At 34.9% G+C, this 19519-nt stretch overlaps 1 protein-coding gene across 3 annotated transcripts in view; it reads right to left on the minus strand.

The window, feature by feature from the left end:
• Positions 1 to 19519, minus strand: part of OXR1 (oxidation resistance 1) — a 447043-nt gene that overhangs the window by 73195 nt on the left and 354329 nt on the right. For all 3 annotated transcript variants that reach the window (XM_024756318.1, XM_024756317.1, XM_024756319.1), the window contains 2 exons: positions 6080 to 6162; positions 1108 to 1215 (listed from right to left, as the gene is read on the minus strand). In XM_024756318.1, the coding sequence (XP_024612086.1) occupies positions 1108 to 1215; positions 6080 to 6162 (191 nt within the window). The remainder of the gene's footprint in view (positions 1 to 1107; positions 1216 to 6079; positions 6163 to 19519) is intronic.

Consider the following 19519-nt stretch of genomic DNA (forward strand, 5'->3'; position numbering starts at 1 on the left):
ACATATCCTTTAACTGAGCCATTTTACTTCTAGGACTTGAATTTATAGACATACGTGCATATAAAGAAAAAGAGAAACAAACAAGAATGTTTCCTAGAGCAATGTTTACATAGCAAAAAAGTAGAAAGTCTAAAGCCTACTGTGCTTGGTTAAACCATAATACAGGCACATGTCGTTCTACTGTGTCATCTTACTGGACTTCGCAGATATTGCGTTTTTTACAAACTGAAAGACTGTGGCAACCCTGTGTCAAGCAAGTCTATCAGCGCCATTTTTCGACTGCATTTGCTCACTTCCTGTCTCTGGGTTACATTTTGGTGATTCTTCCAATATTTCAAACTTTTCATTATTATTATATTTGTTATGGTGATCTGTGATCAGTGACTGCTGCAAAAAGATTATGACTCTCTGAAAGCTCAGATGATGGTTACCATTTTTTAGCAATAAAGTACTTTTAAATTAAGGTATGTACTTTTTTTTTTTTTTTTTTTTTAAGCAGACTACAGTGTAGTATAAATATAACTTTTATACACACTAGGAAACCAAATAATTCTATGACTCGCTTTATTGTGATATCTGCTTTACTGCAGTGGTCTGGAACCAAATCCACAATATTTCCAAGGCATGCCTATATATTAATAGAGTGCAATACTTTACATACATGAAAAAGTCTGAGATTGAGTTATGCTTCAACAGAACATTTTTCCAGAATCAAAGTTATTTATTTTTTTTAAAGAAGAAAGAAAGGCTAGAATATTTTTGGAAGGGGATACATATTGGTAACTGTGGTTGCTTCTGGAAAAGGAAACTGTAAGTCTGAGATAAACTACCTTTAAAAAAGTTTGAATTTTTTATCAGGTACATGTACTGCTTTGAGTATTTTTTAAAGTTCTTTAAAACTATATTTGAAAAGACAACAGTTATTTTCAATATGTATTAAGAAAAATTCACATGGATATAAGTGACATTTAATTTTCTCTTCTAGAACCAATGTGATTTGTTCAAAGTGCGCATAAAATTACTCTTCTTAAATTAACTGTATTGCAATGGATACTTTCTGTCTTAAAACTGATGCTTCTAACAATCAATGCATTAAAAAAAAGATACCTGTCCAGTAACAACTGCTCGGGAGAATAACTTATTTAACTGAACAAGTTCGTTGGGCGTTGTATCAAATTTCAGGGCTATACTATTCAAAGAATCCCTTGATTCAACCTGTTTAAGAGAAAAAAAAATTAATTTGTTAAAACAGAAAAACTAAACGATGAGGTTTAATGATCATTAATATGTCTATGGACCAATTTTACATTTGACTAATAACTGGTATTTCCATCTTTAGAGATAGGATAACTTGATAAATTTTGTGTTTGTTAGCAACTGATCTCAACCTATTATGATACAGAGTATATGCTTTATCATAATACATCTCAATTACATGTAGGTCTCTACTTCAAGCAATTTCAAAATACAAAATATAACTTTCAAAACACAAACCAGTGATTTTTATTTTACAAAGACTTTAAAACAATATAAATAGTTTGTAAAACATATGTAACTTCTAGAAGCTAATTTTACTTTAGCAAAGTATGCCTGTATTAAACTTAAAGTGCTGTTTCTAATGATCTTTACATAATCTTCCATTTAAGTAGATAAATTAGAAAATATATTTGAACCAAAGCTGAGGAATATGTTTTTGAATTAGTATATTTTAATGATCATATTTATAGAAATCTTAAATCATGGGATTTAATTGTCAATTATCCTGAAAGAAAGTCATTTGATCAATGTATTCCTTTAGAGTTCTCTATACATAAAGCATCTCTGTAGAGAATGATGAAGTCCAATGAAGTGGTTTTAGGGCATAAGGGATTTACAACCTAGTTAGAAAATAAGAAAGACAAAAAAGGTTATATAAAAGATAAAGAGCAATTTAAGTGAAACAACAAATGCAACAGAAGCTCTGAGCAGACACAGCAACATATTTGCTCCAAATTGTCCAAGAAAGACTTTATGGAAAAGATTTAAAGCTATCTTGAAGAACGGGTAGGAATTTGAGAAGTAGAGAGTAGGGAAGAACATTCAAAATGAAGAGAATAGAACTGACATATTAGGAGACAGAAAAGAACAAAACACATTTGTGGGATACTATCTCTTCCTCCTAAACCATCCAGGGTACACTCATGAATTTAGGATTCTAGGAAGGTACGTAGAGCCAAATCTCAAAAAAAGGATGAGATTGAATCAGGCATTTTGAATTAGACTGTAAAAGACTTCGAAAATCAGGAAAAGTAGATATGTATGTGGGGGTAAAAAAAAACAAACAAACAATATATATTTTTTCTTTAATGGTTTTGTAAAACCAAATTGATGCCAAAAACACAGACTAATAATCTAGCCCTGCTCTCTTCTTCCATGCAAACTTTCTCATCTATGAAATGAGATGGTATGTCACCTACCTTATTGAGATAATGTATGTAAAAGCTCTCTATAAACCAATTTTACTTTGCAGAAACATCTGGAAGCTTACAAAGTTCTTATTAATTAACACACATTTCATCTTCACAATGATCCTATCAGTTGTGGTAATGAAAGTAATAAAAACACCAATATGAAGCAAGGAAGTTACATGGCCGAGTGGCATCTTAGATTAATGGCTACAGGTCTATGATTAATGACACAAGAGAATGGATGCAGAAAAACCAATGTAATACTACAGCAGCAGGATCATCCTTAAGGTCATACAAATGTAAAGAAAGAGATAAAGGTATAAGATTTTCAGATAAGACTCAAGAGAAAACAGGAATGGATTGAACAAGTTGTAATAGAGCAGTAGTTGTATTACGTCAGAGGTGCAAACATTAATGATCAACTGATGCTAAATCCAAAAATTCCAACCTGGATGAACAACAGATTGAAGGAAAATAGAAACAAGAAAATAAAGCATTAGGCAAGAATGAAGAAAAAATTGGTGAAAGGTTTGCTATAATTTGTTAAATATGAAGTGGTGGTAGGAAATGTAAGCATCTAGAAAGGCAGAAATAGAAAAAAGTTTGGGTCTTACTTCATATAGTAAAGTTCTTAAGTTCTCTAAGTTGCAGAATGTAAATGGGCAAGTGAAAAGATACAAGGAACCACTCACATTTGGAATCAACAAGAGCAGAACAAGCAGTGAAAGAGGTGTAAGATACAGTCAAAATGTTAGCAAGAACAGGGCAATGAAGCATAATGATAGCAAAATGTAGTACAATTAGTTTCTAGAATAAATTGAGAAAGGAGAGTATATAATCAAAGAAATAATGGCTGATAATTTTCCAGAATTTATGAATGGCATGATTCCTTAGAGTGAAGAAACACAATAAGTAAGATAAAAATTTGTCTGAATCTAGACTTATCACAGTGGCACTATAGAACTGTAAGGACAAGAAGTAAACTTAAAAAAACAATCTAAAAAAAGAAGACTGCCTAGAAATGAACAAAAATAAAAAGGCAACAGAAGGGCATAAGATAATAGATAACTACATTCCAAGTGCTGACAGAGGGCTTCCCTGGTGGCTCAGTGGTTGAGAGTCCGCCTGCCGATGCAGGGGACACGGTCCGGGAAGATCCCACATGCCACGGAGCGGCTGGGCCCGTGAGCCATGGCCGCTTAGCCTGCGCATCCGGGAAAAAAAAAAAAGTGCTGACAGAAAATAACTGTTTACCTAATAATCTATAGGCAGCTCAACTACCAGGAATGAGGGTGCACTGAAGACTTTTCAGACACTGCCTGATTATCCATTCACAGATCCTCACTGAAAGATACATTAAAGAACATTGAGAAGGAAAGTAAAACAAGAAAGAAGGAGCAGTGAGTGGTATGCAACAACAAAGAAAAAGCCACCAGGTTTGATAATTAGAAAATCATTAGTGACTTTAGACAAGGCTTTCGGTAGAATGGTACAGGGATATTAAATTAACTAGGAAGAAAATGGTTATGTATAACATTTTCAAGGTCTACTTGATCCTACTGAAAGTAATTTTATAGTTAAAAACTGTGCGTGTATGTGCATATATAAACACATACGTAATATATATGTATGTTTTTTTTTATGTATGATTCTAACTTTAAAGCTACCTAAGGTACAATGACTAATTTATACTATATTTAGGTGGTCCGAAAATACATTTAAGCTAAACCATAAATATTTTAGAATAAGTAAATGTTGAGAGTACACTGTGATATTGTAAGATTTCAAAAGAAATATAGAAAAATATATTTTTCCCAAATACAAAAATCATGTTATGTACCTTATATAAAGATATTATATGAAGATTTTACAAATTATAATAAGAATAGAAGACAGTAATATCTTAGTTTTAGAAACACATGTGTTTCTATCTTTAGGATATGGCATCGGGAAAAAACAAAGGGATAAAAAATGAAAACAAAGATCTCCTAGAGGATGTTTTATAACTTTTCTTATCAGTAACTGATTATTTCCCAAAGGTCATTTATAACATAAGAAAAAATATATAGTAATTCCTCAGTATCCCAGGGGATTTGTTCCAGGATCCCCACAGATATCAAAATCCATGGGTGCTTAAGTCCCTTATATAAAATGGCATAGTTATTTGCATATAACCTACACACATCCTCCATATACATTAAATCATCTCTAGATTACTTATAATACCTAATACAATGTATGTAAATAGTGGCCAGTAAGGGAAATTCAAGTTTTGCTTTTTGGAACTTTCTGGAATTTTTTTCCCCAAATATTTCTATCCATGGTTGGTTGAATCCATTGATGCAGAACCCAAGGATACAAATGGCCAAGTTTCAATTAACCTTTGCCCAAAATAATGGTTCTTAATTTAAATTTAAATTTGCTACCGATAACACAAGTTTTATTGAATTACAAGAACAAAATTGGGAAACTCCTGAATTCAAAACCAACTAAACTTTTGTAATTCTTCAAAACCACAGGATTACGTATGTAGATAACATCTTATGCCTTATGCCTACAGTCTTATGTCTTAATAAACACTAATGAATACATCAAACTACATTACTCAATATTTTACTGTCTGAATTTATATTCTCAATTTCTCAATCATGCAGAGAAGGTACAAGCACACTCGAGTTTATAATATGCTTAAGAGGAGATTCTTTTGATAGTAGTAAATATAATTCCACCTTAAATTATCTGGTTTCAAACCTTTTTAAAATACTTAAAATCTCAAACTGTCAATTATACAGTATATGAAAATAAAGTATAACTCAAGGTTTTGATAATTTGTTCAATTTTTAGAATTTATGAAAAATAATCAAGACTCAAACCAAGATTGGAAGACTTCATGATGACACAAATGTATAAATTGTTTCAACTTGCTATTTTCTTCTTAATACAGTTACAATAACATATTAGAAAAACACAACACAAAATTAAGCTCAGTTAAAATAACAGATTTTTAACATGTTAAAATTATCTAACAACATTTACATTCAATCAAAGAAGCAGCATATCACAGACTAAAGTACATTTCTCACTTCAGTTTTCCATAGTAACCAGAAATATGAAAAGCTGACTGCAAGGAAATTTGAGGGTCATTTCAAGAACACAGGAACTTAGCCATAAATCAGTGTAAATAATCTAATGTGAGAGGTTATTCTGGAAAATTAATAGCAACTTGTTTTTTCCGTATTCTATCTGCCATTTTCATTATCGTTAGCACTGCTGGGAATATAATGAAGATCACATTTCTAAAAAAGTAAATATTTCCCTAAAAGTCTAACCTAATAAAAAATTATTGTACCACAGGAACTTTAACTCCAAGTAAATTACCATTTTGTTAAATTTGCTAGAATAATTATCTTTATATCACACTTAATAAAATTTTCCTTTAAGGAAAAAAAATCCTAAAATACAGTTAAGAACTGAAGTATCATTATTATTAGTAAAGCAGTTATCGAGAGTGGTGTACAGATTTTTAAAATAAGGCAATTAGGAACCTTTGTCTTATTTACAGCATAAACAAAGAATGTCTCAAATAAGACTATCACAAAGAGATATCAGCTTTTTCAAAACAAATAACTTACAGTATATTCAGTAGTCCCTTTGGGTTTCTGAAAAGACATTCTTCTCCCATCTTTCTTGTCTAGGGTCTTCTTTTGGCCAGTGTCTGAAAAAAAAAAATGATGCAAAACTCTATTAAATTCATTTTCCTTTCACCGTAATGTCAAGGACTGCTAAATAGAGCTCACTGGGCAGATATCTACTGGATTCACCAGTAATACAGCTTGCTACGTAGGATTCTCTACTCTAAAATACAACCGAGTATCAAAATAAGTAAATGTACTTCCTTCCTGCTTGCTTTAGGAACTGACCAGTATGAAACACTATTAATAACTGGAAGTCAATTCAAAACCTAACTGGAAGTCAATTCAAAACCTAAGTAACTGTCAGCTGAAAGGAAGGTATTAAAAAGTAAGTTAAGGGCCATATCTTTCAACACATCTAACCTATTATAATAAAACTATATTTGAAGATTATTATTATTAACCAAACCAATTCTGAAATATGTAACATTAATCTTCACAGTGTTTCTACTTCTACAATCATAGTAAAAGACAGAGCCGTCTTTTGTATTAAATTACTGAATTCCTTACATATACCATGAAGTAGATTAAGACACTCTTTCATATACAAACATACTTTTATGCACTTCATTTCAGATGGAGTGCCAACTATTTTTCACTTGCTTATCAAGACATTTCACTTGAACACATCATTACCACCAAGTTTATGGTATCTGTTTTAGTTTAAATTTTGCACTAATGTTAATCTTCTCATCTATACTTCATGTAACAAAGATTGCACTGAACTGATAAAATACCACTCCTATCTAAACAATTTTAAATAAAATCTCTAAAAAAAAAATCAATCTCTAAAACACTAATAAAAAACTCAAAACTGGGTAAGACAGTAAACATAGCAAAATGCTATACTCACACTCATTTTTTATAAGATTAAAACAGTAATTTTCAAAGAAAAATTAGTTCTACCTAAGCCTAAAGAATCTAGAAAATATCCACTTCATTGCTCTCCACCTATCCAATCTTAACTGACATTTTGACCATACCAGAGTTTGCTTATATGTATCTAATTAGCTCAGTTGGGTGAATGGTTCTAATGAAGCATTAACAGTAACAAAAATAATATTAATAATCAAGTCTGAATCCGAAAGAAGTCAGTTAGCTCTGCAATACTTAAACAGGCTGTCCTAAAACCGTCCTGATCACCCAGGCTAAGCCAGATCTCTGTTATTAGTCACAGAGCATCTTTGTCTCCTTCACAGCATCTAGCACAGTTTCTTTTTAAATCTCTCCCACTAAACTGTAACCTATAAAACACCGTGCTTGCTTTGTTCACAACGACTTCTCAGTGCCTAACAAAGAGCCTGACACAAGGCAAGCATCATATTTGAATGAACTAATGTTTTGAAGCTATAACTTGAACTGCACCTAGAACTGCCACAATTCTTATAGCCATTTTTTTTTTTTAAGAAAAGTGGACAAAGGAAAAAAATATATATATACAGTCTGGCTGTAGAAAAAGAGGCATTTTTCTAAAGGTATGGTGAGAATGCAAAATGGTACAATTCTTAGTGAAAGACAATATTTTTGCTTATCACTATATTTTAATATTTTCTCCAATGAACAGCATATATGTGAATTTGATTTTTGTGATAAAACATTAAAACTATTTTTAAATAAATTTTTAAAATTTATTTCTGCTATTTCATAAACAGCAGGAGCCAAAAACACTTTCCTCATTTTGCAATTTAAAAGCAATGCAAAATACAATTACAGATTACTTTTAACTACTAATATATATCCCTTCTTAATTGATTTCAGGAGTAAACGTTAGTCTACACTTATTTGTCTAACCGTAGTTTTTCAATCCGTTAAAGAGTTCGTTAAACATTTAATCACAATTAAGTTTGCAACTGCACTACCATTTTCAAAAGTTCGCCATGGAGTGCAGTTCAGAGCAAAAAAACTAATATACCAGTTTTCTGCAGTTTAGAGTTTCAAACAAATTGAAAGTATTCACTTTAATAATGTAAAATTGTAAAATATATTGTAATAATATTATAAAAATAGTTCTAAAATTATTTTAATAACCAATATTAAAACATGTATTCACAAATATAAGTACCAGAGTACAATGAAATACACTGATCATTCTTTTCTATCAATATGAAAATATAATCACAGTAATTGAGAGTTGAAAGTGATCACAGTTGTTACCTAGTCCAGTCTCTTACTTGATAACTTTATAATACCCTCTCTTACATGGTAACTTTATAATACCCTTTTAAAGACAGTTGCCAGCAAACATGAATCTAGATTGGGAGTATGGAAAGGAGAGGTCCTATTTTTCTTCTTTACAAAAATTATTACAGTTTAGAAATGCATAGATATTTGACAATCAAAATAATAGTTAACATTTACCAAGTGCCTAGCATATTCCAGGCACTGTTCTAAGGACTTTATATTTACTTATTGTCTTACCTAATTCATCAACCTTATAAAGTAGGTATCATTATTATCCCCATTTTACAACTGAGAAAACCAAGGCACAATTTTGGTTATCAAAATGAAGGAGTATTACTGGCATCTAATGGGTATAGGCTGTGGATACTGCTAAACATTGTGTGCTAAAAAATGCACACAACAGTCCCCCCAAAAAGAACAATGTCACAAAATGTCAACACTGCTGAGGCTGAGAAACAATGCTATATACCAAGCACCTAATACAGTAGTAAGTATGACATATGGTAGGTGTTCAATAAATATCTGATAAATAAATGAATATATATGACTTTCCCTGAGATATAATTATCTGGTATATTGGAAAGAGCAGGGAGTTAGATTTTACTCCATCATTACCAGAAGCAAAATCTTAATATATGTAATCTAAAACAAGAAATTCCCATCTAGACTGCATCCTACAAGTTTTGATACATTGTATTTTAATAATTCCATCCAAAATATTTTATGGCTTTTACCCTATTTCTTCTTTTGCTATTTAGAGAATATTGTTTAATTTGCCAATCTATGACAATTAAAAATTTTTACCTTTTGGTTACTGAGTTCTAGCTTAATTGTACTGTGGTGAAAGAAAATACTCTTAAATAGTTAAAACCTATAAAATTCGTTGAAACTTGCTCTATAATCACATATAAATTTAGTAAATGCTCCATACATGCTTGAAAAGAATGTGTATTCTGTACTGTAGGGTAGTGTTATATGTGTGTTTATGCGTATGTGTGGATATTCATACATACACACACACACTCCTATCTCCACATCCATGAGATTAAGTTTGCTGATTGTGTTGTTCAAATCTTCTACATCCATATTGGTTTGCTTCTGCATGCTTATTCTTTAAATTACTGATAGAGACTGTTAAAATCTCCCACTATGATTGTGGGTTATTCAGGTCCTCCTAAGTCTCCTTACTTTGCTTACTATATTTTGAGACCATGTGATATTAGGTTCATACAAATTAAGAACTGAACACCTACTAATTGTTTTAGATTACATCTTTCCAGTATATTGAAACTTTTCTTACAATATTTTTTGCCTTAAAGTCTGGCATACTCTTTAACTATTATGTTAGTGGTCATCCCATAGATTACAGCCTAAATTACTAATTTTCACTATCTAATATTAATTAGCACTTTTATCATCTTTCTGGATAATATAAGGATGTTAAAAACTATGTGCCTTTACCAAGACTTATATGCAATTCTTATTACATACTTTAATTACATGTATGTGTATTTAAAAACACTGTGAGAGATTATTATTTTTCTAGATAGTCAACATTCATTTAGTTTTGCCCTCATATTTACCATTTTAATTGCAGCTCTGGGTAATTTCACAGGGGATGGATTCTAAGCTGGTAGGTATTTTCCCCTGCCGTTTAGTTTCCACTGTTTCTGTTGAGAAATCAACTGTCAATGTTATCGCTACATCATTGACTACTTGTTCTGATTGCTTTTAAGATTTTTCATCTTTAGTGAGATTTGTATTGATTCCATTAGGGGCCTATACGGATGCTTGAATCTGTGAATTAAAGTATTTCATCAGTCTTGGAGTTTTCAGCCATTCTCTCATTAAATAATACTTTTGCCCCCCTTCTTTCATTTGGGGGACTCAAATATACACACATTATAACTTCTAATTAAATCTTTTTTTTTTCTTTTTTGGCTATGTTGGGTCTTCATTGCTGGGCATGGGCTTTCTCCAGTTGTGGCAAGCAGGGGCTACCCTCTGTTGTGGTACGCAGGCTTCTCATTGAGGTGGCTTCTCTTGTTGCGGAGTGACATGTAGGCTCAGTACCTGCAGCATGCGGGCCCTAGAGCAACCGGGCTTCAGTAATTGCGGCGCATGAGCTCAGTAGTTGTGGCGTGCAGGCTCAGCAGTTGTGATGCGTGGGCTCAGTAGTTGTGGCGCACGGGCTTAGTTGCTCCGTGGCATGTGGGATCTTCCCAGACAGGAATTGAACCCATGTCCCCTGCATTGGCAGGCAGATTCTTAACCACTGTGCCACCAGGGAAGTCCCAAGAACTTCTAATTATATTTTGTATTAAGCTTACCCCCTCCTTTATTTTCCTTTTTTTTGTCCCTCTCTCTTTATTCTGGATATTTTCTTCTGACCTATCTTTCAATTCACTAATTCTCTCTTCTGTGATGGCTAATTTGCTGTTAACTTCATCCACAAAGATCCTAATTAAGACCTTTAGATTACATTAATCTAAAAAATTGGATTACATTTTTCAATTCTAGAATATCCATTTTTCTTTTTTATAGTTTGTACCTCTACAAAACTCTTAATTAGCTCAAAATTCTCAACACAGCTATTTTAAATCTGATAACTACAAGATACAGAGTTCCTGTGGATCTGTTTCTATTTTCTTGTTTTTTTCTGCTATCTTGTCAGGTGCCTAATTATATTTTATATACTGGATACTAAATTTGAAAAATGGTCTATAGACAGAATTTGACACAAAGAAAGCTGTATTTCTCCAGAAAAGATGTTTGCTTCTGCCAAATACTTGAGGACACTAGCAATACCAGATCTTATTAATGCAGTTACAGGAATGATAATTTAAAGCTAAGCTACCATCCTATGAGAGCCTAGCCACTTCAGTTTTTCTGTATCCTAAGGTACAGCATTTTGGGGTCCTAAGTGAGAGGAGTTCACCCCTCTCCTGTGGTGGGTCTTATACTCTGTCCCTGTCTCCTTATACCCAACAGGCTACCAAAAGCACCTCTTAATCTCTCAGCTGCTGCTTCTGGAATCAACACAACCCCCAGGGGAAAAAAAGCAATCCCAAATTGGAGCTGCTCCTCCTTGGGCCTCTGTCAGCACTCAGATCCTAATTTGGTCATATCAGTTAGCATTCTAATACCCTCAATAAAATGTGTTTTGTTTTCACTCAGCTATTTATTTATTTATAACTGAAGTATAGTTGATTTACAATATTGTGTTAGTTTCTGATATACGGGAAAGTGATTTAGTTATACATATATATACATATTCATTTTCATATTCTTTTCCATTGTGGTTTATTACAGGATATTGAATATAGTTCCTGTGCTATACAGTAGGACCTTGTTTATCTATTTTATATATAGTAGTTTATGCCTGCTAATCCCAAACTCCTACTTTGTCCCTCCCCCACCTCCCTTACCCTTTGGTAACCATACATTTGTTTTCTAAGCCTATGAGTCTGCCTCTGTTTTGTATATAAGTTCATTTGTATATTTTAGATCCCACATATAAGCAATATCATATGGTATTTGTCTTTCTCTTTCTGACTTTAGTTCACTTAGTATCATAATCTCTAGGTCCATCCAAGTTGCTGCAAATGCCATTATTTCATTCTTCTTTATGGCTGAGTAGTATTTTATTGGGCATATATACCACATCTTTATCCATTCATCTGTCGATAGGCATTTAGGTTGCTTCCATGTCTTAGCTATTGTAAACAGTGCTGCTGTGAACACGGTTGCACGTATCTTTCAAAACTAGAGTTTTCACCAGATATATGCCCAGGAGTCAGATTGCTGGATCATACGACAACTCTATTTTCAGTTTACTAAGGAAACTTCATACTGTTTTCCACAGTGGCTGCACCAATTTACATTCCCACCAACAGCATAGGAGAGTTCCCTTTTCTCCACATCCTTTCCAGGATTTGTTATTTGTAGACTTTTTAATGACTGGCCCAGCTTTTTAAATTGTTCTCAGCAGGACAATCTGAATTACCTAGCTTGCTATAACCAGACGGAGAAGTCCCAAAAGATTTTTAAGTAGAGAACTGAGAAAGCAGTATCAGACTTTAAATTAAAAATCATGTTGGTAATAGAATGGGAAAGGCAAACTGGAAGAAGCAAGGCTGAAAACCAACAATGAAAACTGTATGAGGTTTAAAATATGAAAAAACACCTAGTATAACTGAATATTGTAATTTTGGTAGTAGCTACTGATAAAAAGTTTGATGATTTAAAAATACTGACATAGACCTTCAAGATGGCGGAAGAGTAAGACATGGTGATCACCTTCCTCTGCACAAATACATCAGAAATACACCTACATGTGGAACAACTCCTACAGAACACCTACTGAACGCTGGCAGAAGACCTCAGACTTCCCAAAGGAAAGAAACTCCCCACGTACCTGGGGAGGGAAAAAAAAAGAGAAAAAACAGAGACAAAAGAACAGGGACAGGACCTGCACCTCGGGGAGGGAGCTGTGAAGGAGGAAAAGTTTCCACACACTAGGAAGCCCCTTCACTGGCAGAGATGGGGGGGTGGTGGGGGGAAGAAGCTTTGGAGCCACGGAGGAGAGCACAGCAACAGGGGTGCAGAGGGCAAAACAAAGAGATTAACGCACAAAGGGTCGGTGACAACCAGCACTCACCAGCCCAAGAGGCTTGTCTGCTCACCTGCCGGGGCAGGAGGGGGCTGGGAGCTGAGGCTCCGGCTTCGGTAGTATCCCAGGGAGAGGACTGGGGTTGGCTGCGTGAACACAGCCTGAAGGGGGCTAGTGTGCCACAGCTAGCTGGGAGAGAATCTGGGAAAAAGTCTGGACCTGCCTAAGAGGCAAGAGACCATTGTTTCGGGGTGCACAAGGAGAGGGGATTCAGAGCACCACCTAAACGAGCTCCAGAGATTGGCAGGAGCCACGGCTATCAGTGTGGACACCAGACACGGGCATGAGATGCTAAGGCTGCTGCTGCAGCCACCAAGAAGCCTGTGTGCAAGAACAGATCACTATCCACACATCCCCTCCTGGGAGCCTGTGCAGCCCGCCACTGCTTGGGTCCCGTGATCCAGGGACAACTTCCCCGGGAGAATCATTTGTCCCAGGGTTCTGTCTGTCCATTTTTTGGGGGGTTTTTTAGTATAGTTTTTAGCTCTTGTTATTATTGGTGGATTTGTTTTTTAGTTTCGTTGCTCTCTTCTTTTTTTTTATTACATTTTAATTTTTTATTTTTAATAATTATTTTATATTTTTTATTCGAATAACTTTTTCTTTTCTCTTTCTTCCATGTTTTTTTTTTTCTCTCTCTCTCCCCCCCCTTTTTCTTCTGAGCCATGCGGCTGATACGGTCTTGGTGCTCTGGCTGGGTGTCAGGCCTGTGCCTCTGAGGTGGGAGAGCTGAGTTCAGGACATTGGTCCACCAGACACCTCCCGGCTCCACGTAATACCAAATGGTGAAAGCTCTCCCAGAGATCTCCATCTCAACGTGAAGACCCAGCTCCACTCAACGACCAGCAAGCTACAGTGCTGGACACCCTACGCCAAACAACTAGCAAGACAGGAACACAACTCCACCCATCAGAAGAGAGGCTGCCTAAAATCGTATTTTCGCAGACACCCCAAAACACACCACCAGACGCGGGCCTGCCCACCAGAAAGACAAGATGCAGCCTCATCCACCTGAACACAGGCACCAGTCCCATCCAGCAGGAAGCCTATACAACCTACTGAACCAACCTTACCCACTGGGGGCAGACACCAAAAATAGCAGGAACTACGAACTTGCAGGCTGCAAAAAGGAGACCCCAAACACAGTAAGTTAATCAAAATGAGAAGACGGAGAAACACACAGCAGATGAAGGAGCAAGGTAAAAACCCACCAGACCAAACAAATGAAGAGGAAATAGGCAGTCTACCTGAAAAAGAATTAAGCATAAGGATAGTAAAGATGATCCAAAATCTTGGAAATAGAATGGAGAAAATACAAGAAACACTGAACAAGTACTTAGAAGAACTAAAGAGCAAACAAACAATGATGAACCACACAATAAATGAAATTAAAATTCTCTAGAAGGAATCAATAGCAGAATAACTGAGGCAGAAGAACGGAAAAGTGAACTGGAAGATAAAATAATGGAAATAACTACTGCAGAACAGAATAAACAAAAAAGAATTAAAAAGAATTGAGCATAGTCTCAGACACCTCTGGGACAACATTAAACACACCAACATTCGAATTATAGGGCTCCCAGAAGAAGAAGAGAAAAAGAAAGGGACTGAGAAAATATTTGAAGAGATTATAGGGAAAACTTCCCTAACATAGGAAAGGAAAGAGTCAATCAAGTCCAGGAAGCACAGAGAGTCCCGTACAGGATAACTCCAAGGAGAAACACACCAAGACACATACTAATCAAACTATCAAAAATTAAATACAAAGAACAAATATTAAAAGCAACAAAGGAAAAACAACAAATAACATACAAGGGAATCCCCATAAGGTTAACAGCTGATCTTTCAGGAGAAACTCTGCAAGCCAGAAGGGAGTGGCAGGACATATTTAAAGTGATGAAAGGAAAAAACCTACAACCAAGACTACTCTACCCAGCCGGGATCTCATTCAGATTCGATGGAGAAATTAAAACCTTTACAGACAAGCAAAAGCTAAGAAAATTCAACACCACCAAACCAGTTTTACAACAAATGCTAAAGCAACTTCTCTCGGCAGGAAACACAAGAGAAGGAAAAGACCTACAATAACAAACCCAAAACAATTAAGAAAATGGTAATAGGAACATACATATCGATAATACCTTAAATGTAAATGGATTAAATGCTCCAACCAGAAGACACAGACTGGCTGAATGGATATAAAAACAAGACCCATATATATGCTGTCTACAAGAGACCCACTTCAGACCTAGGGACACATACAGACTGAAAGTGAGGCGGATGGAAAAAGATATTCCATGCAAATGGAAATCAAAAGAAAGCTGGAGTAGCAATTCTCATATCAGACAAAATAGACTTTAAAACAAAGACTATGACATGAGACAAAGAAGGACACTACATAATGATCAAGAGATCAATCCAAGAGGAAGATATAACAATTGTAAATATTTATGCACCCAATATAGGAGCACCTCAATACATAAGGCAAATACTAACAGCCATTAAAGGGGAAATCGACAGTAACACAATCATAGTAAGGCACTTTTAACACCCCACTTTCACCAATGGACACATCATCCAAAATGAAAATAAATAAGGAAGCACAAGCTTTAAATGATACATTAAATAAGATGGAACTTAACTGATAAAGGACATTCCACCCAAAATCAACAGAATGCACTTTCGGCTCAAGTGCTCATGGAACATTCTCCAGGACAGATCACAGCCTGGGTCAGAAATCAAGCCTTGGTAAATTTAAGAAAACAGAAATCGTATCAAGTATCTTTTCTGGCCACAGCTATGAGACTAGATGTCAATTACAGGAAAAAAAATCTGTGAAAAATATGAACACATGGAGGCTATACAATACATTACTTAATAACCAAGAGGTCACTGAAGAAATCAAAGAGGAAATCAAAAAATACCTAGGAACAAATGACAATGAAAACACCATGACCCAAAACCTACGTGATGCAGCAAAAGCTCTAAGAGGGAACTCTATAGCAATACAATCCTATGTCAAGAAACAAGAAAAATCTCACATAAACAACCTAACTTTACACCTAAAGCAATTAGAGAAAGAAGAACAAAAAACCTTCCAAAGTTAGCAGAAGGAAAGAAATTATAAAGATCAGATCAGAAATAAATGAAAAAGAAATGAAGGAAACAATAGCAAAAATCAATAAAACTAAAAGCTGGTTCTTTGACAAGATAAACAAAATTGATAAACCTTTAGCCAGACTCATCAAGAAAAAAAGGGAGAAGACTCGAATCAATAGAATTAGAAATCAAAAAGGAGAAGTAACAACTGACACTGCAGAAACACAAAGGATTATGAGAGATTACTACAAGCAACTCTATGCCAATAAAATGGACAACCTGGAAGAAATGGACAAATTCTTAGAAAGGTATAACCTTCCAAGACTGAACCAGGAAGGAATAGAAAACAAAACACATGAAAGCATACTCAACATCACTAATCATTAGAGAAATGCAAAGCAAAACCACAATGAGGTATCGTCTCACACCCGTCAGAATGGTCATCATCAAGAAATCCAGAAACAATAAATGCTGGAGAGAGTGTGGAGAAAAGGCAACCCTCTTGCACTGCTGGTGGGAATGTAAACTGATACAGTCACTATGCAGAACAGTGTGGAGGTTCCTTAAAAAACTAAAAATAGAACTACCATAATACACAGCAATCCCAGTCCTGGGCATATACCCTGAGAAAACCATAATTCATAAAGAGTCATGTACCACAATGTTCATTGCAGCTCTATTTACAATAGCCAGGACATGGAAGCAACCTAAGTGTCCATCGACAGATGAATGGATAAAGAAGATGTGGCGCATATATACAATGGAATATTACTCAGCCATAAAAAGAAACAAAACTGAGTTATTTGTAGTGAAGTGGATGGACCTAGAGTCTGTCATACAGAGTGAAGTCAGTCAGAAAGAGAGAAACAAATACCGTATGCTAATACATATATATGAATCTAAAAAAAATTTTTCAATGGTTCTGAAGAACCTAGGAGCAGGACAAGAATAAAGACGCAGACATAGAGAATGGAGTTGAGAACATGGGGAGGGGGAAAGGTAAGCTGGGATGAAGTGAGAGAGTGACATGGACTTATATATAATACCAAATGTAAAATAGATAGGTAGTGGGAAGCAGCCGTATAGCACAGGGTGATCAAGTCGGTGCTTTGTGACCACCTAGAGGGGTGGAATAGGGAGGGTGGGAGGGAGACACAAGATGGAGGAGGTATGGGGATGTATGCATATGTATAGCTGATTCACTTTGTTATAAAGCAGAAACTAACACACCATTGTAAAGCAATTATACTCCAATAAAGATGTTAAAAAAATAAAATAAAATAAAAATAAAAATATTGAGCTGGGAGTCAATATTTTCAAACTCAATAATATAGATTTTAAACTTTGAAAAGCATCTTCTAAACTAAAAAAATATGCTGATTACTGTTTTTCTAATTAACTGATCCCATCTATAGTGAAGTAGTACAGGAAAAAATGCCTGTACTTTCAACCTTTCATTTGCTATTGACTGCTTATCCATAGTCAAAACAGAAATAAACTTTTTAAAATATCCCTCAATTTTTCTTGAACTTTGTAACCATCCTCCTCTAGATATCAGCCTATGTTTCTGCTTCTTTTCATAGTCGAATTTTTGGAAATAAGAGTCTACTTTCACTGTCTTTACTCCATCACCTCCTACTGATTCCACAATGTACTGCAATGTCTTCTGTCTTCCCAGTTCCCTAAACCTGCAAAGGAGAATAAACTAAAGGGCAAATTTGATAGTCTTTTTCAATTTTATTTTATTTGAACTTTATGAAGCACCGAACTAATTCCTTATCAATGCTCACCTTTCCTTTCATTTGGTAACATCTCACACTCCTTGGTCTCTAACCTGTTTTTTGTTCCCCTTTAATGCTCCTTTCCTCTACCCAGCCAAGGAATTTTTGTGTTGTGTGTGGCTCACTTCTAAGTGAAAAGATCCATGATACAGAGTGCTATAGAGCCTTGCTATTTAAAATTGTGTTCCAAGGACCAGCAGCATTGGCATCACCTGGGAGCTTACTGTGACGGCAGGATCTCGCGTTTCACTCCAGAACTGATTCACCGTTGCATCCACAATAAATTTGAGAAGGACTGTTGGTAGAGCTTTTGAAAGGATTAAACTTGCAGACTGAATAACTGACAGAAGAAACAGGCTTCTTTATACAACTCCCTACCCGTGACAGTAACACTAGCATCTTCAAATATCTGTCAAACGAATTGTTTTCTAAGGTAGTCATTGTGATAGACTACCTTACAGTTACTAAATACTCTGTATTCCTCCCTGGGGAGGAATATAAAATACACTGTACCATCCCACTGATGTCAGACTTGGCTATGTGACTTGTTTTTCCCAAGGAAACGTGAACAGAAACCATGAGTCTTTCAGGTAGAAGTGTTAAGACCCAACATTAAACTTCTAAGGTCTTTTTTCCTTCTATCTCAAGACCAGGGCTGTTCCATATAGTGACTACTCTCTAAAAGGCTATTACACATACACATACCTGTGCACACACATCTAGTCATTCCTGTTTCTGCTCCTGATTAAATTAAAATGCTTGGAAAATAAAAGTTCTCCAGGAATTCATGCATAAGAAGCAAATCACCTACTAGAAGAAAAAGAAAACAGTGTAGCTTGCTTAAGACCTCTTTACTGAAACATTATTCAATGCCACAAGAATGAAATTATACGAAATTATCAAAATAAAAACTCTAGGAATGATCAAAGGAGTAGCAGGGAGCACTGAACAATTACGTAGTGGAAAAACTATTTGTGACTGGTGTAAGTATGACAGCGCTATGTAAGTATGAGAATTGTAAATATGATGTAATGAATATCAGGGGGTGGGGAGAAGAAATATGGGAGATGACACTGCTCATGTTACCTCAAAGAGTTAAAGAAACCCCGCCTAAAACTGAAAGAAGAATGTAACAATAATACCAATCTCTTAATATTTTTGCAGATTCTGCTTAACTTTAGAAATACTTTCTTAAGGCAAACAAATATCTTTCAGTCACTCTTTCCCTCTAACCATCTATCCATCATTTTATACGTATATATTCATAAAACAGATCTTAACAATAATGCCTACCCTAACATTAATGACATCACTATATAGTTGGATTGGAGGTGGCTTTTAAGCTTTAATATTTGTTATGTATGACTTCTTCATAGTTAGCATGCATTAGTTTCACCAAAGTTTATAATCTAGCACCTACCCCTCCGTTAAGACAAACCATCAGATAATGGCATATTTGGGTTAATTGTTTTCGTCCTGTATAGAACTGTTTTTACTACCTTGCATTTTGTTGTCACACCACTGAACTACATTAAAGAACGGTGTTAAAAAAATAGCTTTTTGAAATTAGAATCTGTATTTACTATAAAGATATCTGATAAGGACACTTTTTGCTATATTAGAATTCCATGAGAATTTTTTCTCTTT

Source organism: Neophocaena asiaeorientalis, unplaced genomic scaffold (genome assembly GCF_003031525.2).
Source record: "Neophocaena asiaeorientalis asiaeorientalis breed wild unplaced genomic scaffold, Neophocaena_asiaeorientalis_V1.1 scaffold496, whole genome shotgun sequence".
NCBI lineage: Eukaryota > Metazoa > Chordata > Mammalia > Artiodactyla > Phocoenidae > Neophocaena > Neophocaena asiaeorientalis.